The sequence below is a fragment of the Protopterus annectens genome, chromosome 5.part1, assembly GCF_019279795.1.
Source record: "Protopterus annectens isolate FY-2018-M chromosome 5.part1, PAN1.0, whole genome shotgun sequence".
NCBI classification, from domain to species: Eukaryota; Metazoa; Chordata; order Ceratodontiformes; family Protopteridae; genus Protopterus; species Protopterus annectens.
This window is the reverse complement of record NC_056736.1, coordinates 321,014,649-321,040,121: the sequence shown is the minus strand read 5'-3', so window position 1 is coordinate 321,040,121 and position 25,473 is coordinate 321,014,649. Positions and strand designations below refer to the sequence as shown.

General features: G+C 40.9%; 1 protein-coding gene across 1 annotated transcript in view; it reads left to right on the top strand.

Annotated features, from left to right (window-relative positions):
- DCT (dopachrome tautomerase) overlaps positions 1-2,626 on the top strand; it is a 220,206-nt gene extending 217,580 nt beyond the window's left edge. The window contains exon 8 of the mRNA XM_044072999.1: positions 1,101-2,626. Coding sequence (XP_043928934.1) covers positions 1,101-1,279 — 179 coding nt within the window. The 3' untranslated portion in view covers positions 1,280-2,626. The remainder of the gene's footprint in view (positions 1-1,100) is intronic.
- Positions 2,627-25,473: the final 22,847 nt, after the last annotated feature.

Here is a 25,473-nt window from a genome sequence, read left to right as displayed (position 1 = left end):
TATTGCTTTAGATTTTTGGCTTTGCTCTCAAAGTGAATTTCTCAGCATCCAAGCCTTGAACACATGACAAGCAGGCTATGATAAGCGAGCTCATAATAATCCTCTATATTATGAACATCTTCATGGATAGTTTATCTGTGAATGTCCATCAACCCTTGTTATAATCCATACTTTGTTTTCAGATGGCTCATATTTAAGTTGATTACTTCTACTAAAATTTAAGGAATTTGAGGCACACATCTTGTTCCTTCCTACAAAAAAGTTAGTCCATGCTCCTGTGTTCTTTAACATTTAACAGAATGTGTCACCCATGCCCATCTGTTCACCTACTGTGTCATTTATTTGTATTTTTAATCCTACATCCTGTACATTTTTAAAATCAATAAATGTCTCCATTAGGTACTGTATCAGTACAAAAACCACCTGCAACTTTTTGTTCATTGTTAAATTCATAACATAAAATTTTGAACAGCTTTGTTTGCTCAGAGTATCTATATGACTTGTGCAAGTGAAATTCAGTTTTGGCACATACAGTAAGTTGTAAAAGTGATTTGTTTTTGAATAAATGAGGGACCTAATATCTGGTAATGTAAAGCCCAAAGGTTGAAAGTTGATCTTTCAAAGGAATTCTGTCTGGAGCTCTCCTTTTCCTCTGTAATGCAACAAATTCTTACCACTAGCATTAATGTGTTCATAGGTAAATACCAGGCAATCAGTCTACAGATTATTACATGCTAACCAGTATCCAGATAGTGGCAAAAGGTAAGAATCAAACACTGTATCTTGCATCTGTAAGGAAAACACCTGAAGCATTATGCCAGCTGCCAATGTGTAATAAAAAAGTGCTCTCTCTTGTCACTTTCTTTGCTACTGCAAAAGGAGTTTGGGACAACTGGTTTTGGGGAAGCCTGTCTGGAAGTAAAGATCTGTATGTTTGTCCAATAGTGAGTATCCCTGGTGAGGTCTTAACATATCATTTTATATACAAGTTTAACTGTATAACTGATTTTTATTGCATGGCTGCATATCCTGCTGTGGCATTGAACAATGAGTTGTATTCTGACAGATATACGTTTTCCCATTTCTTTTCACTTTAACAGACTCAAATGAGGTTACTGCTGTAGCTGTCATCGTTGGATCAGCAGTTGGTGGAGTTGTTTTGGGACTTTTTCTGGTGATACTACTTGTTTTGCTTCTTTTACGTCATAGGCAGAGAAGAGGATTCGAACCTTTATTGGAAGCAAAGTATTCAAGCAAAAAGTACACTGAAGAAGCTTAGATTGTGTTAATTGTGACGGTGCTTGTTTTTTCATCGAGAAGCACTGAAGTTTGCATTAAGCAACTCTAGTTTAGTATTTTAGAAATGTTAACAATTGCATATGGTTATTTATGAAGTTTGATTTTTTGCTTATGATGTTACTAGTCTTTTACTAAAATAACATTTCTGCAGTGGTTCATTATTCAGTTTACCCCTATGGAAATTGTAAAGACCTGTTGCAGTCAAATGTATTACAGGTATTTTGATTTCTGGGCTTAAAATTACATGTCTTCAACACATGTGAAGTCTTACAGAAGACTCATGGAGACTGGAATCATTTCCGATATATAGCCCGGAGAAACTAATGCTCTTAAGAAGAATCACATTTGCCGACCAGGCAGTCTATCCCAAACCTAAGCTTCCTGGGGACTATGAGAGGTCTGAGCAGGGGATGGACTTGAAAACAGACACACATAAAAACTATTTTGGTCTCTGGAAGAATATTATACTTGATAGCTGGGTAGTTGCAGTCCTCCTTTTAGATAACATAGGTATCTTCTACTGATAATTGATTTGCTAACACTGTAAATTCTATTATTTTAAGGTAGCACAACAGTTTATAGAAGGTTTATGCATGCCAGTAATTCATTGCATTCTTTTGTGTGGTTTAGCTGATGTCAGGCTCTGCATTTGGCAACAGCTGAAGCCGCACAAAATGCCGACACGACCACTGTGAATTGCTGAAAATGTGTGCTGGTGTATTGCGAACGTTGGTTGCTGAGCAGGGGTCTTTGCTGTTCAACCATGATTCATCTGTGATGCAGTACACATTCTGAAGATTTGTGAACAGCATTTATAAATGAATACATGTGAAATTAGATTAAGGAAGCTGAAATGTCTGCAAGGAGATTAAAGCCATGGCTTTGGCCTGCAGTACCATCACATTCATTGTTTGAAAGAGTAGGAAATCTACAAGAATTGGTATTGAAGACTGGATGGCATTCCATAAAGTTGGAGGAACATAAAATGAGTAATGAGGAATAAGATATTCATATGATTAAATTATTTAGAAATTAAACTGGCTGAAAGGAGCAGAAGCCTCACGAGTTGGAACACCATTTGCCAAACAAAGTAAAGCACAAATTGTTACAGAGGACTGGTTACTGTTTATTGCAACCATAAGCAATTGCATTTTTAAATAGTATCACATTGTTTATCTGTAACCTATTGGTATGAATCTAGCAGCAATAAAAATGTCATCATCAGGCAAAATGCATTGTTGTGGCTTTTGGCATGTAATCTGATGAAAAACAATAAAGGTTATAGTTACTAAGACCAATATTACATCTCCATATGTATGCTTAATAAAAAAAAAAGTTTCATAATTCATCTCATGGTTTATTCTAGTGCAAATAGTTCATTACGTAGCAGTTTCTGAATGTTCAGCAGATGGGAGAACCTAATCTATTCTGACACAGTAATATTTTCAGGAAAATCGTTCTTGATGCGCTTCTTTGCAGAACTGCATTGATCATCTATTTTGCTTTGAATGCTAAATCAAGAATATGCAGCTTGCAGCATGATAATTAATTTGAAAAATGGCATCTCTGCTTAAGTACCATTGTTAGTGTTTGAGGGGGCTACTCAGGTTTTAATGATTAATCTTTGATGTCCCATACATGTGTATGTGTATGTATGTATACACACACACACACACACACACACACACACACACACACACACACACACACACACACACACACATGCACGCGCGCAGACACACACACACACACACACACACACACACACACACACACACACACACACACACACAGTGTGTCTCATGTATGATATGGTTTTAATACAGCTGGTTCCAATCTAGCTGCCCTCATCTACTCACTGATAGGTAAACCCTCATTTGTGTTTTCACGTTCAGGAAGACCCGAATACATATTCTGGATCTCCAAGTACAACTTTTTCAAGTTGTTGCAAACTTGAAATAGTGTATACAGAAGATACAGGTGCTAAGGGGCTTGACCCCCCCACCCCCCCATCAGCAAGAAAGGCTTTATTTTGGCTTTAGTTTTCTTCTTGGATTGCAAGTAGCTTTATTAGCAGGAAGGTAGTAGTGACTCTGAGACTCAAACATATGGCATTTGAACTGATATAGAGGCTCATACATATATCCTTTTGAAGTTAAGGAATGCTTTGCTATGTATGTCTAATTTTCTGACAGTGGATCAGTACTTCAATGATATTTTCAAAATTCGTATTGAACTAGTTTTAACATTTATAATTTTGGCATTTATCTTTCCAATGTATTTCAGCTCATGTTCCCACATTCCAGTAATTTATTCTAACTGTTGCAGTCCAGAAAGCAATTATGTATATCATAAGCTGTAGATTTTAAATATCTAAGTGATTCAAAGACTATGCACTTTCAGTATTTGTGCTAGTGTATATATAATGAATACATTTTTGATGATTTTTTTGAATATTAAATTGCTGAGGATGTACTATTTTGACAAATTTGGTCTTGAATGCTTTTATAAAAAACTGTATTTCTTATTTCTAGCAAAGTACTTGGTGTAGTTCTAGCAGTGTGGCTCCAATGATTTAATTCCCCAAATGAAAAAAAAGTGTTGCTTGGTAACCACTGCCAAGCAATGCCAAATTTTAGCAGGCCTTCTTAGTGGCTCTATGATGTTGATAATGAAGGATTTATCTTGTGACTGTTTTCTGTAACTGTCATGCTTTGTCTATTCACATTGCTCTGGTCTGTAAAGGATACTCCTCAGGAATCCCCAGTTCTTTGATGTTTTAATGCGGTTAACGCAGACAAGTGTCCATTATCATTTACAAGTCTCCAAGAGGACCTCAACACATCTGGTTTCTCAGTAATCCTCGGATTAGTGTACTTTAGGCAGTGCTGGGTGAAGAGTAGTTTCCAATATTCCCCAAAATGGGTACTAGATATTAAAGAAATGGGTCATATCCCAGAGGTGCTCAGGAAGATCCCCAACAGTATGCCCTCTGTCATAACATTTTGTATTGAATGGCATAGTAATGCTAGTGCAGTTCACCCCTGCAATGGGGGTACATCTGAGCAATGTCAATCTCAAATACATGATGACATTTTCACACGATCTCCATTTCTCCATTTAAACCTCACCATTGCTGGCAGCATTAATGTAAATCTTGTATCTTCAAAATGGATGTTTTATAGGTTCATAGGTTCGTAGGTAGGTACTAGGCTATCGGCCCAAGGGCCTACATAAGCCTAGTCAGCAAGGTTCCATAGTTTACACCACCCAAGAAAGTTATTTTCCTGTGCCACTGTCCAGCAGAGACACAGAGGTGATCCCCGGGGTGTATTTCCTATTTCCCATCCACTCATCAAGATTTTTCTTGAAGAGTGCTAATGAAGAACTTTGCTTGATATAGATGGGTAGCTTGTTCCAGAGTATAGGAAGTCTCTGGGACAGGAATCTATCCCTCCAGCATGTCCTGTTTATTGTGGTGACAAGGTTTAGGACCCTAGAGCGTGTAGCTCGGAGGGATTGGGATTTCTTTAGGTGTAGCATGTCCAACAGCTCTGGGTTTTACATAGCTTTATATGTTAGGCAGAGATCACCTCGGAGTAGGCGATATGCTATGGAGTAAAGCTGGAGTTTTTTGAGGTGGTCAGTGTAGGGCATTTGTTTGAGGCCAGTAACCCTCTTTGTGAGGTACTTCTGTGGCCTTTCCAGCTGCTGCAGATGTCTTGTGAGGTACATTCCAAAAGGGGCGTTGTTCTCTATGAGTCTAATGAGTGATAAGTAGAGGGGAACAATGACCTCTTTTTTCCTGGATGAGAACCCTTTTATGATGAGGTGTGCCACGTAGGACTTCCTTTACTACTGTGGCGATGTGACTATCAAAGGAGAGACTACTGTCCACCTGGGTCCCAAGGTCTCTTATCACGCATTCGGTGTTAAGTAGATTGCTGCCTATGTGGTAGTTCATGGGTACAGAGTTTTTACCAAAGGAGATGACACTGCACTTTTTAGCATTGAGCTTGAGGCCATGGCTCTGACACCAGGCATCTGTCTCAGTGAGGCCCTTCTGTGGTATGTCCACATCATTTGGGGAATTGACTATGGCTCCTAGTTTGCAGTCATCTGCGAACTTCATTAGCCAGAGGCCTTCTGTGTTAGCCTGTACTTCAGAGAAGTAGATACCAAACAGGAGAGGTCCCAGGATGGAACCCTGTGGTAATCCACTTGTCACTGCTTTGAGGCATTAGCTTCACCTTGATATCCTGTTCATGTAAATCACAAATGGGAAGGAGATGAAACACAACCTTGATGGAATGCTATATCCACCTCATATGTGGTTTTTGAAATTCTGAAAATGCAGGCACAGCTTTTGTTTCTCAGATGCAGGGACTAAATGGCATACAGTAGTCATCAAGAAAGTGAAGCACTCCAGTTGTATTCACCCACTTTGCATTGTCATTAATACTTTATGGCTTTCCGCAGCCTGCAATATTTATTTATTTCAGGCATTGCATTGATGAACAGATGATTTACGAAACAGTAAGTTTTATCTCAACAGCTCAAAACTGGATTTCAGGCAGTCCTATAATGCAGTACTTTTTTTCTTGGCATTTGCTCCATTGCTCCTGAATCAACATTGCAGTCGTCCTGTATTGCAACTGATCTCTTTGATGGCTTGTTTAGAGAAAAGCTCTTTGATATTGATGAGATTTCCCATTTTGGTGTCTTCAGGTGAGCATCCAAGATGGTTATTGCCACTAGACTGTTATGAACTTATGCCATTTCTGTGGCATTGAAATGAAAAAAAAAATGCCTTAATGGCTGACACAGATTCTCTGTCAGGAGAAAATGCATCTTAATAGTCTGAGATGCTGTAGACTGCAGTTTTAGCTGTCTTTGCTTCCTGAGGAATGGACAATATCTAGAATAGTTTAATTGTATAATCATTATTCATAAACAAAGTTTATGTTTATAGAAAGATAATATGCAGGGTAAGTGTATTCCAGATGTTTGGGAAGTGCTGGGTTATAAAACTATCCCTTTATTGTGTTTTATTTATCTACTGGTGATTATTTAGTCTCTGGTTCTAGTATTGGTGGAAATACTGGACTTGCAAAGAAACAGGCAGTGTAGAATAATCATTTTTTTTCTATAAGCAAGACAGAGATCTCCGCTCAAAAGTCTTTAAGACACTGAATTAAAGGGAAAGAGCTTTCAACCTCTCTTGGTATCCCAGAGACTTTGGGCCTGTGATTGTTTCGATTAGGATTCCTTGTGATATTTCTAATTGTAAGATATGCTTAGACAAATATATCCCAGAAGGGCTATTTTACTTGATAATTAGCATGATCAAAGTTGAGTCTAAGGAAGGGATTACCTCTTTAGACCTTGATGATATTCCTTTAGCAGTTAGCTGAATTAAATGAAAGGATATCTTGACAACTGTTGTCACGTGATGGTCAAAAGTAAGGGAAATATCGACTCCGGTACCAAGGACCCTGAGTGCATGTTCATTTTGTAGAGGAGTGGTTGTCTACCATTAGTAATGAAGATACTATATTTTTCAGCATTTAGTTTGAGCCCATTTTTAGTACACCAAGAGTTTACTAGGGCAAGTGCATTCTGGAGGCTTTGGTTGTCATAGGGCAGTAGCATAGCTAGGGTGGAGTGAAGGGGGCAACTGCCCAGAGCACAAAGTGTTGGGGGTGTGATCATCTGATTCCAATCATTCTTTAATGCATACTGGCATTTAAAAACTGGTATTGTATTTGCAGTCAAACTTGAGCACTGTGGTGCTCTGTGTGTGGTCTAAACTGTAGCAACTGGTTGACCTAGCTGTGCTTCGGTCATAGGGTGACTTAACAACAAACCCCAGTGTGAGATTATCTGCAAACTGTGCTAGCCAGAGGGCTTGGCTCTTTTCTTGGAGATTTGAGAAATAAATACCAAAAAGGAGAGGTCCCAACACTGAGCCATGTGGGACACCATTGGTCACTTCCATAATTTCTGATGAAGCATCTGCAGCTTGCACTGTGTGGGCTCTGACTTTCAGCCAGTTTGATATTATTCTTACCATGTATGAGTCAAGTTTTAAAACATTTAGCTTTTGTATGATACCAGCATGGGGAATTGTATCTAAAGCCTTAGCCATGACAAGATGTAATGCATGGCCGGTGTCTATAACCTCTGTAACCCTTTCAAAGAAATTCACCAGATTAAATAGACAGGATCTGCCATTCACAAAACCACAGTTTTTTTTTTTTTTGGGGGGGGGGGCATGTCTAACAAAATTATTGATATCCCATTTTATGAGTCCAATTATAACTCATTCCATGACTTTGCAGATGAGGCTTGTAAGGTTGATAGGTCTGTAATTACCCAGGTCACTTATAAAGCCACCATTATGGTGGGGCATCACCACTGCTGTGCCCCACTCTCTAGGGAAAAAAAACAGTTGCTAAACATAAGTTAAACATTTGAGGAGTGTGACTACAAGGGCATGTTTGCCATTATTACTCACTCAACCAATTATATTATCAGGTCCCGTGGAGTAAGTATTTTTGTTCTTGTTTAGCACATTCAGTAAATTATCTTTAGATATAATTGGGTCAGTAAGGGATTCAGATATTTTGGGAGTTTGAATAGAAGTCTTGGGGTGTAGTTGCCCCTAAATATGTTTACAAGAATATTGGCAATGTCATTTGGGTCAGAATGGGAGGTCCCATTATGAGTAAGTTCTGAGCAATGCAGGGTATTTTTTTATATTTCTAACATAGCTAAAAAGGATTTCTAATAGGTTCCTAGATTAGTACTAGGCTAACTGCCCTTGTGGGCCATTTTAAGCCTAGCCAATTATCCCTTGTGAGACTTAAACCCTGCACCTTGTGTTTGTAAGGCAAACACCTTAACGTTTAGGTCACCCTGCTAACTCCTTTATCTTTGGTTTCTGAGGCCAGCCTAAGTTCATGACCTCCTTTAGTGGACCTGGTAGTAGGCAAGCTGCTCTCGCAGGACATTTTAAGCTTAGCCATTTTCCCTTTTGGTGCTTGAATTAACCTATCCCATTCGGATCTGGATCATGGTCAAATGGAGCCCTAGGCAGGGTAATGGATCAGGGCTCCTGCCACAGCACCGTCCCCCCACAGCCATTCCAGTGTCCCCTTACTTGGCTATTTTTCCCCAGTTACCATAAACACTGTTCAAACCTGTGAATATGCATATTATTTTCTTCATTACTTATACAATCATTACAGATATCTTGATTTAATTTAACTCATTATCCCTGACTACCATCTCATAGCACCTCTGTGCTTACATCCCAGCGTGCTGAGAGATGTGTGGAATTTTATGATGTTACCCTCGAGTGCCTTTCACAGGTGCAACGTACTTCCCGGTCCTATTTCAGCACCATGTCATGAAAACTAAGTTGAAAAAGTAACTGAACTTTGCCAGTCACCTTCTCATCTTAGCTTTCACATTACAGTAACAGTATGTTTACATTTAATTATTTTTAGTAAATCGGCTTTTTCACACTAAGCCGCTTCTGCCTGGATTTCTTGAAGCAAGTGGTGGCAGCCAATCAGTTAGCGAAATCCTAGCCACCACTTGCATAACACCTCCACCCCCCATTCCTGTTGCCATTGTTATTTTAGAATAGAGGGGTCCAACTGCTAATATTCCGTTTTGTGGCAAGCAATTGAAGAATTTACTTGTGTTGCTTCTGGATCCCTCCATTTCCTGTACCGGTCTGCTCTTAGAAGCGGTCCGTGAAGCAGTGAACTATTCCATCCGATCCGCCTGTTTCAGAAGTGTTTTATCTGCAGGTTGGTTTGATTCTTTTTTTTTTCAGTAGCCAATGATTTCAACTTCACTTTGTAATGCTTTTACAAAGTGCTTTTAATTATGAAACTGGAAGCTACAGGAGAGAATGAAGCGTGCATGTGTTTGAATGTGTTTGAATGCAGAAGAGACTGCGTGTGTGTATGAGGGAGTGAACGGTGCAGGAGAGAATGAAGAGTGCATGCGTTTGAATGTGTTTGAATGCAGAAGAGACTGCGTGTGTGTATGAGGGAGTGAACGGTGCAGGAGAGAATGAAGAGTGCATGCGTTTGAATGTGTTTGAATGCAGAAGAGACTGCATGTATGTATGTATGTATGAGAGAGTGAACAAAATATACCAACATATCAGCAAAGCCACCTGTTAACCACCAATCATAACTGCAACTTTGTGACTTACATGTCTGTCTTGACTCTAGTTCTGCCATTAGTTGGTGATTGTGAACAGTTCATTAGGCAGCCCACCAAATATCACAATAACCTTAGCCCCTGCTAATTCAGTGTGGCATCATGTAAAACTGACATACTGATGGCATTTACACCCTACTGAGAATGAGTGATGAACACTGGTTTGTTCTAAGTCATTTACTCAAACATTATGAATCATATACTACAGTATAGATTCAGCTGTGTACTTTGCCTCTTCCAGGTACACAGTTGAGTATGTTCTTACACCATGGAGTAGTGAAGGGATCTAAGGGAGGTTTATGAATTGTTAAGACCATTAGACACAATTACTATGAAGCAGTCCTGTAGAATTGAGCATCATGTTCACAAATAGCACCAATAAACTGATAATTCTGACATGGGGAGCAGGACAATTTACTTAGCATTTCATATCAACACATAGGTGGTCAAAACACAAATTGTTAGATGTTTAATGCAAAGTAGGAGAAGTCACCAAACATCTTCCTGACTGAATGCTACATTTAATATTTATACTTTCAAAATAGTGTCATTAAAGGCTTTCATATTTATGTCTGCAGTTTTCAAATGTGTTTCTCTTCTCAAACATGCCTTCTTCTGTGCTGTTATTTTTATGGCATTTTGAGGTTGTTAATAACTTTCACTTTAATCAGTGTTCACTTCATCAGACTATGGGTCATCAGGGTCTATATCAAGATATGCATCAGTTTGGGGTAATACAGGTAAAGTTAAGAAAGAGTTGAATATTATATTCAGGTATATTTTAGGTAGATATGGATGTCTTGTGGAATTTCTTGCAGAAAATGTCATATATTAAATTAGAGTAATTTCAACAGTTATTTCAAAAAGTTTAATAAAGTCATGTTTCTTTCTTTAGGTGTATGTTTTTGCACCTTGCTGCCTGTCAACCATCAATTCTCAGCAATCTATTGGCTCATTTGTCCTTTATGGGATGAGAGCTATTCCTAGACCATTCGTTCCTGTTGAAGTGAGAGATAACCACAGAGTCATCATCCTAGCAAACATTAAGGCATTTTTACACCTGCAGCCTAACCACACTCCCCTGTGGCAATGTGGGCTCCACATAACAACAGAGGGGCACCCTATGGCCTTGATATGCAGGCATGTCCACTTCTTGACATCTGTCCACAAAGACTACTAATAATGTTACTTTTAAATAATGTGCCAGTGTTGATGGGATTTATTCTTTAGACAATTACTTAGAAGATGATCTAAATTAAACCTAGTTAAAACTGGAGTTCTGTAAAGACTGGCGTATGGGAGAGCAGGATAAAACTGATCTTATGATGCATTTTGCTTTCTTCATAGGTTCATAGGTAAGTACTAGGCTATCGGCCCTAGGGCGTATACAAGCCTAGCCAAAAAGGTACTCTGGCTTTTGCCACCCAAGAAAACTATTTTCCTGTGCCCCTGTCGAGCAGAGCAACAAAGGTGATCCCCGGGGTGAATTTCCTATTTCCCATCCAATCATCAAGATTTTTCTTGAAAAGTGCTAATGAGGAGCTTTGTTTGATATAGATAGGTAATTTGTTCCAGAGTATGGGAAGTCTCTGGGACAGGACCCTCCAGAATGTTCTGTTTATTGTGATGACAAGGTTTAGGTCCCAAGACCATGTAGCTCAGAGGGATTGGAATTTCTTTAAGTGGAGCATGTCCAGCAGCTCTGGGTTTGACATAGCTTTGTATGTTAGGCAGAGATCGCCTACTGACTACTGTGGCAATGTGAGTATCAAAGGAGAGACTACTGTCCACCTGTATCCCAAGGTCTCTTATCACATTTTCAGTGTTAAGTAGACTACCACCTATGTGGTAGCTCATGGGTACAGAGTTTTTACCAAAGGGGATGACAATGCACTTTTTGGCATTGAGCTTGAGGCCATGGCTTTGACACCAGGCATCTGTCTCAGTGAGGCCCTTTTGTAGGATGTCCACATCATTAGGAGTTTCAATTATATCTCCTAGTTTGCAGTCATCTGTGAACTTTGTTAGCCAAAGACCTTATGTGTTAGCCTGTACTTCAGAAAAGTAGATACCAAACAGGAGAGGACCCAGGACTGAACCATGTGGTACTCCACTTGTCACTGGTCTGAAGTTGGATTTGGAGTCTGCTACTTTCACAGTGTGAGTTCTGTCAGTGAGCCAGTTGGCAACCCATCTTGTGACAGAGGGATTTATACCTAGTTTAGTGAGTTTATCTATAATTCCAGAGTGGGGGATGTTGTCAAAAGCCTTGGTGAGATCTAGCTAGGCTGTGTAAACCACCTTACCCTCATCTATGGCTTTGGTGACTGCTTCAAAGAAGTCAGTCAGGTTTGGGAGACATGATCTGCCTTTTACAAACCCGAACTGGGTGGGGTCCAGAGTTTGGAGATTACCAATGTCTTTGTTTATAAGTTCCATGATGATACTTTCCATGGCCTTTTAGACCAGGCTCGTTAGGCTAATGGGGCGGTAGTTTGCGGGGTCCATGGTGGCTCCCCCTTTGTGGAGTGGGATAACTGTCACTGTGCGCCATTCAGTGGGCACAAAGCCTGAGGTGAGGCTATAATTGAACATGGTGCTTAGGTGGGATGCCAGTTTATTCTGTAGTTCATGTAGAACGCAGCCTGGGATGTTGTCAGGTCCCATGGATGCTGTGTTCTTGGCTTTGGAGAGTGTGGTTTTTACCTGTGCAGCCATGATTATGGGAACTTTGCCTTCTTCTGGTATAGAGATGGGCCCTTTAGGGGGTTGGGGGGGGGGGTAAAATTAGCATTGAACCTATCTGCCAGAATGTTGGAAATATTAGTTGGTTCTGTATATTTAGAGCCATTGTGCTGCAACTCAGAGCAGATCTGAGTGTTGCCATTGAGATTCTTGACATAGCTATAGAATGCTTTGTGGTTGTCTTTAGAATCAGTGGTGATTTTGTTTTCATAACTAGCTTTGGAGGATTTTATGAGGGATCTCAGCTTCTTATTGAGGCTGACCAGGAAGTGCTTCCAGTCATGGGATTTTACTCTTTTTTGCAACAGTTTCTTTCTTCTATTGTTGAGTCTGTTTATGGCAGGGGACCACCAGATTGGCTTCCTTTTTTTGGAGGATAGCATCTTGCTTCTGTTAGTGATAGCATGATCCATGCACTCGTGTAAGTGGTTATAAAGTGCAACAACTCACATTCTCAGTTCTCCCTTTCCTTATTATACCCTACTTCCTAACTTCCTATGAACACCATAGCCCCTCAGAAGCTAATACTCTCTCCAAACACATAACTTTAACTACCATACATTCATCTCATCACTGTTTCAACTTCATACTTTCTCCCAGCTACCTAGCTACAAAATTTCATAGAAAGACTCACATTACCTACTCCCATCAAAATGACAGAAATTCACTACTCAGTTCCCCTAAACCCTCTGACTGGTTAAAAAGATTAATCCTCTCTCTGCTAGCAGGTGACATTCAACCCAACCCAGGCCCAAACAACACCACAGCTGCAAACCCACTTTCCACTCTCTCCTCTAACTCAAATAAACTAACCAAACCCTCAAACTCTCTAATAATAGCTCACCTTAACATCCGCAGTATTAAAAATAAAATTGTCCCCCTCCATGCACTACTATGATGCACACTCATTCAACATCCTTTGCTTAACTGAAACCTGGCTTAAACCAGTAACTCAGGACAAAGAGATTATTCCCCCTGGCTACAACATTCATCGACTTGACCGCACTACAAAAAAAGGTGGTGGGGTTGCAATCCTCTACAAATCAGGGATGCAAATCACTGCCTTACAGAATAAACCTCCCTCCAAAAGTAATGCTGAAATCCTTATATCCAAACTCCAAGTTAATGCCTTCAAATCCATCTATATAATCTGCATATACCTGCCCCCAGGCAACAACAGTAGTACCTTAGAATAAATCCTTAACTGGCTGGCCATACAATTTCCACAAGAAACAATAGTCCTTGGAGATGTCAATATAGACTGGAATACCTGCTCTTCAGCTTACCCTTCCACCCTCTTAAATCTGCATGTTTTCTCACAAACTATTCTCTCTCCTACCAGAAGAAATAAACCTAGCAACAAAGAAAGCATTTTAGACTGGATTCTGATAAATAGCCACCACCAAACATATACAGTAGGTACACCACCTGATGATATAAGTGACCATGCCCTTATTTATCTAATTGGACATAAAATTGATAAACCTAACTTAACAAAATACAAAATAGTTAGAACAAACAAAATTTTTAACCCTGATAGATTTGAAGCAGAACTTAGGTCCTGCAGTTGGTCTCCTCTTAAACACCTCCCACTGGATGATGCTGTGACATATTTTAACTCTAAATTCCTATCTATTCTTGACACACATGCTCCCACAAGGTCCATCAGACTTTTCTTAAGAGCCGCCCCTTGGCTAACAAAGGACACAAGGCAAAAGATTATCCTGAAAAATAAACTCTGGTCCAAATACCACAGTACTAAAGATCCCACAGACCATCTCAACTTTAAACAAATAAGAAACATTACAAAAAAGCAGTAATTCTGGATAAAAGAAACTACTACTGCCATTTGCAACAGGCTAACCTGCATAACCCACAAAAGTTCTGGGCAGGAATAAATAATCTCATGAAGCCTGGCCAATCGGACACTCCAAGCCCAGCAGGCACCTCCCAATATAACCCCAAACACACTGCCAACGCCTTTAACACCTTCTTTACTGAAACTGTCCAGTCTCTTTCCAATCAACTCTCCCCTGATATTTCCTGTCTTTCCTCCTCCTCTAACACTTCCATTCCCACATTTCAACTTCATCGTGTTCCCTCTGCACTCATTCGTTCTCTGCTACATAAACTTAAACCATCCTCTCCATCTGCGGACCATCTACCTGCTATGTATCTAAAAGTTTCTGCTAATGCACTGACCTATCCCATATCCATCCTGATTAACAGAACCATTGAAGAAGGCTACATTCCTTCTCTCTGGAAAATATCTCATGTTATTCCCCTTCATAAAGGAGGAAAATCAACTGAACTCTCTAACTACCGACCCATAGCCTTGTTGTCTCCTCTTGCTAAAATCATGGAAAAATGTGTCCAAAAGCAACTTCTGAAACACCTGTTAACTAACAATCTGCTAGCTAATTGTCAACATGGTTTTAGACCCTACCATAACACCACCTCTGCCCTCCTCTCCTTCACAGACTGCATCAATAAAAATAGGAACAATAATACCCTTAGCTCTGCTATATTTATTGACCTATCCAAAGCCTTTGATATGGTCAATCACGAAATCTTGTTACACTTACTTAAATCATTTGCACTTAACACAAACTCAATTAAATGGTTCCTCTCTTACCTGCACAACAGAAAACAGGCAGTGAGGTGGCAAAATAACTTATCCAACCACCTCCCCATTACTCTAGGAGTTCCCCAGGGCTCAATTCTTGGCCCTCTCCTCTTTTCAATTTTCATTAATGATCTCCATACTCCTATTTCTCCTGCCACCTGTATACAATATGCAGATGATTCCACCTTAATCTGTTCTGCCTCATCCCCCTCTGTACTGCACTCTCTCACCCAAAAGACTTTTGAAACCGTAGAATTTTGGTTCCTCAAACGATGCTTAATTTTGAATCCCAAAAAAAACAAATTATTACTCTTCTCACCAACCCAAAAATCCTCTCCACTGAATTTCTGTGTCACATCAAGTAGTGGCACGAACATATCACCCGATCCATCTACCAAACTTCTCGGAGTTGAAATAGACAACAATCTGACCTTTGACACACACATCAACAATACTATAAAATTAGTTAACAGAAAACTAGGCTCCCTCTATAGAATTAAACTATTCCTTACTCCACATGCCAGAACTTCCATTGCCCAGACCCATCTTATCTCCACTCTCCTGTACGCCTCTCCCATCTAGACTTCAGTGTCCAAAGCTTACCTCAGCAAACTGTCTGCTGCCTACAACAATATTGCCAGATTTGCCACTAATTCTACTTTTAGAACTCACGACTGCCAAAACTTAAGGCAACTACGATGGCTAGAGCTACAAAACCAAATTCTATTTCACCAGATCTCCTTAGCCCACAAAATCCTTTACAAACCCATAAACACACAAATTCTCACATCACTTATCACTCCATACTGCAATCTTAAAAGCCTTCGCTCCTCCGACAAACTACTTATATCAACTAGTAAACCCAATAACTCAGCTGGCAAATCCTTGTTCTCCAACACAGTAGGAAAAACCTGGAATACTCTTCCTCACAATCTCACAGCAATCTCCTCTCTTCCCTGCTTCAAATCCCAACTCAAAACACACCTCAAAACCCACTGGATCTGCCCCTGTAGCAACCCTGACTAGATTACCTTGGGTATCTAGGTACTCTCAACTTCTCTTCTGTAAATAACTACCTTTCCTCAGGTATCTAGGTACTAGAAAAATTTCTTTATATTTTTTTCTTCTTTACTTTCTCTAGCTCTAGAAACTCCTAACAAAATACACTCTCTATTTTCTCAACTTCTGCCTTTTAATATCTAATGATTTTGACATATATATTATAACCATGTTTAATGTTTTACCTGATATTACAAATGCTTGCATGTGGAGCTTTTCTCCCCGGGCCTCTGCTGAAAATGGACATATATCCAGTTGGACCAGCCCGGTTAACAAATGTAAAATAAAATAAAAATAAAATAAATAAAATTTGTGTAGGATTCGGCAGTCATACCTCTATTGTCCGTCTGCATCGGTGTCATGAAGTTTGCCACTTCTGTCTTAAGAAGTGTGAAGTTGGCTTTGGAGAAGTTTTTTATGATGGTTTCCCTAATTGGGGCTGGGGGTGGGATGTGGATGTCTAGGCTGATTAGCTTGTGGTCGGATCTGACCAACGAGGAATTGACCTCTGGTGTGGAACACCGGTTTCCCATGTTGGTAGTGACCAGGTCTAGGATAATGCTGCCCCTGGTGGGGGTGTGAATAAGTTGATCCAAGGTGTTGAAATTTATGAATTATAGAAAACGTTGAGCAAAAGAGCTGGTACATGAGTAGTTTTCCCAGTTAATGGTGGGGTAGTTGAAATCGCCCATTATTAGGGTGCTGGGTTGTACCCTAATACTTTCCAGTGTATCAAGAAATGAGGAGTGTGAATCCTGGGGCAAGGTGGGGGGGTCTGTAGCAAGCTACAGTTTGGATTGCGGTCTTGCCCAGAGTTAGTTGCACTTGGATAATCTCGGATGCATTATGCAGTGCAACTAGCCTGCAGGTGTGGATATTCTTAATGAATATGGACATGCCTCCGCCTTTAGTGCTTCTTTCTGGGTCAGGTGGCTGAAAGGTATGGTATGAATTGAAGCCTGGTAATGCAGGGGTGCTCTCTGGAGCTTTGAACCAGGTCTCTGTCACTGCACATATGTCACTGTTCTCCATTTTAAGGAGTGCTTCGAGTGAGTGCATTTTGAGGTTTAGACTTTTAGCATTGAGTAGCATTACCCTTAGATTTTGCTTGCTTGTACCTGTTACGGTGGTGAATTTGTCATTTGAACCTTGCCTAAAAAAGGCACTATAGGGGTTGCAAGAGCCTTAGCCAGTATCTGGAATCATAAGGGCGACAGGTGCAGGCCATCTCCGGCAAAGCATCGTGGACTGTTGATCATGTTGTCCCAGGCAGACAAATACTGGACCCCCTTAGAATGACACCAGAAGCTTAGCCAATTGTTGAAGTCAATCATTTTGTCCTTGTACTGTGGTATCATTCTGGGTGATGGCAGTATGCTACTCAGGATTAGGTTCATACCTGCCTGGGATACAAGATCGGAGAGCTCCTCCATGTCTCTTTTCATGTAGTCCAGGGAGGTACTTCTCAGGTCATTCACACCAACATGGACAATGACAGTGTCATATTTGTACTTATTGTGGAGTGACCTGAGTGCATGTGTTATGTGGTGGATCCTGGCACTTGACAGGCAGCTGACAGTCACTTTCTTCTTGTTTAGTCTAGTGAGTGGAACATCAGTGTGCCTGACTATAGAGTCACCTATGACTAGAGTGTTGAGTACGTTGTTATGCCTTATGGGCTGTGGTTGAGTGGCACACTGAGTTTGTGGGCTATGTGTCATTTGGGTTGTGTTGGGGGGTGGAGTTTGCTTGAGTTTATGCTTTGGATGTCCCTAGCTTTTATTTCAAATTTTGTAGCACAAAAACTGATAACCATTGCTAAACAAAACAATACAGTCTCACAATGAAAACAGAAGATGAACAATAATCATTTTGCCCTTGAGAGTCACATTAATTGAAACAGCATTGCAACCCACATTAAAATAAATTGCATCTAGCCAGTGCTGGATTAAGTTTACCTTTGAGCTGTTTTCATAGGTTTATAGGTAGGTACTAGGCTATTGGCCTTAGGGCCTATATAAGCCCAGCCAAAAAGGTACCCTGGCTTTCACCACTCAAGAAAATTATTTTCCTGCATCCCTGTCAGGCAGAGCCACAGAAGTGATCCCTGGGGTGAATTTCCTATTTCCCATCCAATCATCAAGATTTTTCTTGAAGAGTGCTAATGAGGAGCTCTGTTTGACATAGATAGGTAGTCTGTTCCAAAGTATGGGAAGTCTCTGGGACAGGAATCTATCCCTCCAGCATGTTCTGTTTATTGTGGTGACAAGGTTTAGGTCCCTAGATCGTGTAGCTTGGAGGGATTGGGATTTCTTTAAGTGGAGCATGTCCAACAACTCTGGGTTTGACATAGCTTTGTATGTTAGGCAGAGATCGCCTCTGAGTAGGCAATATGCGACGGAGTCAAGCTGGAGTTTTTGAGATGGTCTGCGTAGGGCAGAGGCCAGTAATCCTCTTTATGAGGTATTTCTGCGGCCTTTCCAGTTGTTGTAGATGTCTTGTGAGGTACATACCAAAAGGGGCATTGTACTCTATAATGTGTCTAATGAGTGATGAGTATGGGGAAGAATGACCTCTTTTTTTTTTTTGGATGAGAAATATTTTGTGATGAGGTGTGCCACGTAGAAGGATTTCCTGACCACTGTGGTGATGTGATTATCAAAGGAGAGACTACTGTCCACCTGTGTCCCAAGATCTCTTATCACACTTTCAGTGTCAAGTAGACTACCGCCTATGTGGTAGTTCATGAGTACAGAGTTTTTACCAAAGGGGATGACAATGCACTTTTTGGCATTGAGCTTGAGGCCAAGACTTTGACACCAGGCATCTGTCTCAGTGAGGCCCTTTTGTAGGATGCCCACATCGTTAGGAGTTTTGATTATGGCTCTTAGTTTGCAGTCATCTGTGAAGTTAGTTAGCCAAAGACCTTCTGTGTTAGCCTGTACGTCAGAGAAGTAGATACCAAACAGGAAAGGACCCAAGACTGAACCCTGTGATACTCCACTTGTCACTGGTCTGAAGTCAGATTTGGAGTCTGCTACTTTCACAGTGTGGGTTCTGTCAATAAGCCAGTTGGCAACCCATCTTGTAACATAGGGATTTATACCTAGTTTAGTGAGTTTATCTATAATTCCAGAGTGGAGGATGGTGTTGAAATCCTTGGCGAGATCTAGATAGGCTGTGTGAACCACCTTACCCTCATCTATGGCTTTGGTGACTGCTTCAAAGAAGTCTGTCAGGTTTAGGAGACATGATCTGCCTTTTACAAACCCAAACTGTGTGGGTTCCAGAGTTTGGAGATTACCAGTGTCTTTGTTTATGAGTTCCATGATGATACCTTCCATGGCCTTGCAGACCAGGCTCACCAGGCTAATGGAGCGGTAGTTCCTGGGGTCTGTCATGGCTCCCCCTTTGTGGAGTGGGATAACTGTTGCAGTGCGCCATTCAATGGGCGCAAAGCCTGAGGTGAGGCTATGATTGAATATGGTACTTTGGTGGAGTGCCAGTTCATTCTGTAGTTCATGTAGAATGCAGCCTGGGATGTTGTCAAGTCCCATGGATGCTGTGTTCTTGGCTTTGGAGAGTGAGGTTTTTACCTGTGCAGCCATAATTACAGGAACTTTGCATTCTTCCAGTATAGAGATGGGCTCTTTAAGGGGTGAGAGGGGGTAAAGTTAGCACTGAACCTATGTGCCAGGATGTTAGCAATATCATTTGGTTTGGTATATTTAGAGTCATTGTGCTGTAACTCAGAGCAGATCTGAGTGTTGCCATTGAGATTTTTGACATAGCTATAGAATGCTTTGTGGTTGTCTTTAGAATCAGTGGCGATTTCGTTTTCGTAACTAGCTTTGGAGGATTTTATGAGGGATCTCAGCTTCTTACTGAGGCTGACCAGGGAGTCCTCCAATCATGGGATTTTACTCTTTTTTACAACAGTTTCTTTCTTCTGTTGTAGAGTTTGTTTATGGCAGAAGACCACCAGATTTTCTTCCTTTTTTTGGAGGATAGCATCTTGGTTCTGTTAGGGATAGCACAATCCATGCACTCGTGTAAGTGCTTATAAAGTGTATTTCTGTAGGATTCAGCAGTCATAATTCTATTGTCCATCTTCTTGGGTGTCATGAAGTTTGCCACGTGTCTTAAGAAGTGTGAAGTTGGCTTTGGAGAAATTTTTTACGGTTATTTCGCTAATGGGGGCTGGGGGCAGGATGTGGATGTCTAGGGTGATTAGCTTGTGGTCAGATCTGACCAATGAGGAATTGACCTCTGTTGTGGAACACCGGTCATCCATGTTGGTAATGACCAGGTCTAGGATATTGCTGCCCCTGGTGAGGGTATGGATAAGTTGATAGAAAGCGTTGAAATTTATGAATTCCAGAAAACGTTGAGCAAAAAAAGATGGTACATGAGTAGATTTCCCAGTTAATGGTGGGGTAGTTGAAATCACCCATTATTAGGGTGTTGGGTTGTACCCTAATATTTTCCAGTGTATCAAGAAAAGAGTAGTGGGAATCATGGGGCATGGTGGGGGGGGTCTGTAGCAAGCTACAATTTGGATTGTGGTCTCGCCCAGAGTTAGTTGCACTTGAATAATCTTGGATGCATTATGCTGAGCAACTAGCTTGGAGGTGTGGACATTCTTAATAAATATGGACACGCCTCTGCCTTTAGTGTTTCGGTCCAAGTTAGGTGGCCAAAAGGTGTGGTATAAATTATAGCCTTGTAATGGAAGGGTGCTCTCTGGAGATTTGAACCAGGTCTCTGTCATTGCACAGATGTCAATATTCTCAATTTTAAGGAGTCCCTCGAGTGAGTGCATTTTGAGGTTTAGACTTCTAGCATTGATTAGCATTACCCTCATTTTTTGCTTGCTTGTACCTGTTACAGTGGTGCATTTGTCATTTGAACCTTGCCTAGAAAAGGCACTATAGGGTTGGAATGAGCCTTTGCCAGTATCTGGAAGCCCAAGGGTGACAGGTGCTGGCCATCTCTGGCAAAACATTGTGGTCTGTCAATCATGTCATCCCAGGCAGACAGATACTAGATTCCTTTAAAACGACACCAAAAGCTTAGCCAATTGTTGAAGTCAGTCATTTTGTCCTTGTACTGTGGTATCATTCTGGGTGATGGCAGGATGCTACTCAGGGCTAGGGTCATACCTGCCTGGGCTACAAGATCGGAGAGCTGCTCCATGTCTCTTTTCATGTAGTCCAGGGAGGTACGTCTCAGGTCATTCACAGTAACATGGACAATGACAGAGTCATATTTGTACTTGTGGAGTGACTTGAGTGCATGCGTTATCTCGTGGATCCTGGCACCTGACAGGCAGATGACAGTAACTTTCTCCTTTTTAGCCTGGTGAGTGGAACATCAGTGTGCCTGACTATAGAGTCACCTATGACTAGAGTGTTGGGTATGTTATGCCTTATGGGCTGTAGTTGAGTGACACACTGAGTTTGTGAGGTATGTGTCATTTGGGTTGAGTTGGGGGGTGAAGGTTGCTTGCATTTCTTCTTTGGAGGTCTTGGTTGTTTGGGCAGATTTTTATTGATAGCCTCTGCGAATGTAGGTGTGTGTTTTGTGCTTCTATTTGTCTGTTTTGGTGGTGTAGGTTTTGAGGCACTATGTGATGAGTTCAAACCACAGGAGCCATGCACCCATTTTTAGGACTATGCGTACGTGCATGTGTTTTTCGATTCATCTGCCTGATATATTCCTTTCATAATACTGCATCACTTGTTAGAGTGTGTTTTAGATTTTTAGTTTTGAATATTTTTCCAGCAAGCAGTGAAACAAAGGGTATGAACCGATAATGACAAAACAACCTATTTCAGAACATTTCAACCATAAAATGCCATTCAAGCATCTGTCATTACAGCTCACCTTCTTCTTCTTTTGGCTTTTTCCTGGTTAGGGGTCACCACAGTGGCTCACCTGTCTACTCATGATTGGCAGTGGAGTATTATGGATTCCCAATATCAGTAAATATGTAGAATCTCTGCAGAAAAAAAGTTCACTTTTACAGGCTGCCTGTGTCACTTAGAGACATAGGTGCCGATCCAGGGATGAAATTCCTGTTCCTCACTCAATTGTCCAAGTTACTATGCTTCACATGGATGCAGATCCTGATCCAGAAAAGAGGTAGTCTCTGTGATACATACCTATCTCTCCAGCATGTCCTATTTATATTACAGGCACAATTTAAGTCTTTAGAACAGGTAATTCTGGTGTTGTTAATTTTGTGGATATGCAGGAGGTCCATCAGAATGGGTTCTGACAATGCCTTGTATGTCAGGCAAAGATCTCCCCTCAACAGCCTGTAGGAGACAGAATACAGGGATAGGGCCTTGAGGTGGTCTGTATAGGACATGTTACTTACACCCTGTATTCTTTTAGTGAGGAACCTCTGTGGTTGTTCCAGTTGTTGCATATGCCTAGTTAGGTACATACCAAAGGGGGCATTGTACTCAATGATAGGTCTGATCAATGCTGAATACAGTGGAACAATGGCTTCCTTAGACCTAGATGCTATACCTTTGTTTATAAGCTGCACAACATAGAATGATTTCCTCACTACTGTAGATATGTGATGGTCAAAGGCCAGATTACTGCCTGTGTGTGTCCCCAAGTGCCTGACTACAAGGTCATCTGTTAGAGGGTGTTGTCAATATGATAGTTACCATGGGTGGATTACTTCCTGAAGGACACTACTATGCATTTCTTGGCATTTAGTTTTAGTCCATGGTTCAGTTGTTTGTCTGTGTCAGCCCTCCTGGAGAACATTTTTGTCAGTGCGTGATTCAATGATAACTTCTAATTTGCAATCATCTGCAAATTTAGTTAACCAAAGGCCATTGGCATTTGCCTTGACTTCAGAGAAGTAAATTCCAAAAAGGAGCAGTCCCAGGACCGATCCCTGAGGGACTCCTCTTGTCTCTTGCTCTTTGCAGAGGTGGAGTCCCCAGTTCTAACTTCCTAGGTCCTGTCTGCGAACCAGCTTTCTATCCACCAGGTGACATAACGGGTTTGTACCTAACCTTTTTATTTATTCTCTGAGTTGTTTGTTTAGTTTGATGAGAGTGCTTTTATCCTGCTGGATGCTGCAACTCCTAATTTTTACCATGATTTTCTTCCTTCTGTAGCCTATTGATGTTGTGATTCTACCAGGGTGGCTTATTTTTTTTAGATTGTTCTGTACTTATTTATGGTTGGTACAGCTGCCTCTGTGCAGCTGTTAATATGTTTGTATGGGGCTTCTGTGAACAGTTCTGCATGGGCAGCAGTGTTATTTTGGTTTTATGGGGGCTTGAAATTTTGCCTTGTTATCACCCAATAGTAGGAAGTTAGTCTTACAGTAGTTCCTGAATTTTCCAGAGTTAACTGGAGTTCCAGGTTTTATTTTTTAGTTCAAGAGAGACCATTTTGTGGTCTGACCTTACCAGAGAAGATAATTGCACTGGGGGGTGTGCAGTACTCTCCTATACTAGTGAGGACCAGATTCAGTATGGTTGCACCCCTGGTTGATAGTCAGATCTAGTGAATTTATGTTTACAAAATCCAGAAATCTCTGTGCCCATACATTTGTTGTCATGTATAATTCCCAGTTAATTAGTGGAGTAATTAAGGCTGCCCATGAATATGGTATTAGATTATATGCTGAGTGTTTCCAATAAGTTTAAATACATGTTTTGGGTTCCCTGGGTGGTAGAGGGGGATCTATAGGTTGCAAGGAAGTTTCATTGGATTTTGTTTATGGTGATTTAAACATGGAGAAGCTCAAGTGCATTGTCCTTTCTGACCTGCCTTGAGGCATATTTATTTTTGATGTAAATCAAGACATCTGTATCATTAGTCCCTGTCTGTGTATTAGCTGGGCTAAATGTGTGGAAGTCATTATAACCTTCCACTGTTGGTGTGCTGTCCACGACTTTGCACTATGTCTCAGTTGCTGCACAGACATCAGCATTCTCTAGACTCCTAACATTGAGCAGTAACACCTTTATATTTCCTTGGTTTTGATTTGCTATGTCAGAAGTACTTTCAGTTTGGCATTCCCTAAAAAAGGCACTATGTGGGGGACAATGTTTTAGCTAATATTCAAAAGCCTAGAGGGGATAGATGCAGGCCATCTCTGACAAAGCAGCATGGTATGTTGACTATCTCTTTCCATGCTGACTAATATTGCACCCCCTTAGAATGACACCAGAACCTAAGCTGATTATTAGTCAGCCATCTTTTGTTCATAATGGGGCACCATCTTTGGAGAAGGAAAAATGCTGCTCAGTGCTAGGCTCATACCAGCCTGGGACACATATTCCAAGAGCTCCATGATGCCTGTCTTCATATAATCTAGTGAGGTACATCTCAGGTCATTTACACTCACATGGACTATTACTGAGTCATACTGGTACTTGTTGTCCAATGACCTGAGTGTGTGCATAATGTGGTGGAGCCTGACCCCTGATAAGCAACCGACTGTGACTTTCTCCTTACTCAGCCTGGTATGAGCGGACATCAGTGTGTCTCACAATGGAGTCTCCAATAACCAGAATGTTGGACTGTGTATTGGCTTGCCTTATGGGCTTAGAAGTAGAGGCTCCATGAGATGTGGCTGTATGCGTTGATGTTGGTGTTATTTTGAAAGAATGCATTCATGGCTGCTGAAGGGGTTTGTTATGTATGCTTCATGTAAGGGGTCTTTGGGGTTTAGGAAGGTTAATTTTAAGTGTCTTAATATATGTGGATCTATGTGTCTGCTTTGAATTGCGTGTGATGGGTGCAGCATGTGCACTACTGACAACCTTATTGACATTAGGATTGCTTTTATGTGAGAGCTTTGCCTCCAGTGACATTTTGTAAATACATCTCTCACATACCATATTAGTTTGTTTGAGAATTAAGTGGTTGCCAGTAAACATGAGGCAATTTCATTTGCTCAGGACATCCATATCCACCAAGCTGGTTACAGAGATAGTGGGAAGTTCATATCAGTAGCAACAAACCATTTTTTATTGATTAGATGGAGTGAGAATATAAAGTAACGTCAGAAGTATCTAGTTTGCAACTCTGGGGACAGTTCTTATCACTGCAAAATAGTTGTCCTCTGTAAAACTAGGTATTGCTAGAATTTCAATGTTGCTTTTACAGGAAGAATGTCAACTCAGTGTGCCTGTGGCTATACAGGGCACTGCCAAGCACTTGAGGAGAAACTAATAAGTAGAGCCTGGTGATTTATGGATGAAGTATTTAGGCAGATATTCTGAAGTTAGAAGCAAATCAAGCAGTACTCACAGAAAGAAAAAGAATTAGCTTGTCAATAATGATGAAAAGAGGTGAGTCAACTGAATGGCTCCTGTATGACTACTACTAGTACTGGTCTCACCACAGCTTCACTCTGCTGATATACAATGCTCCTTTGCTTCTGCTTCTTCTCTCAGCAGAAGGAAAACAGTAGCACCAATCCCAAGATGAGAAGCAGGCCACAGCCTGTTTGGTGATCC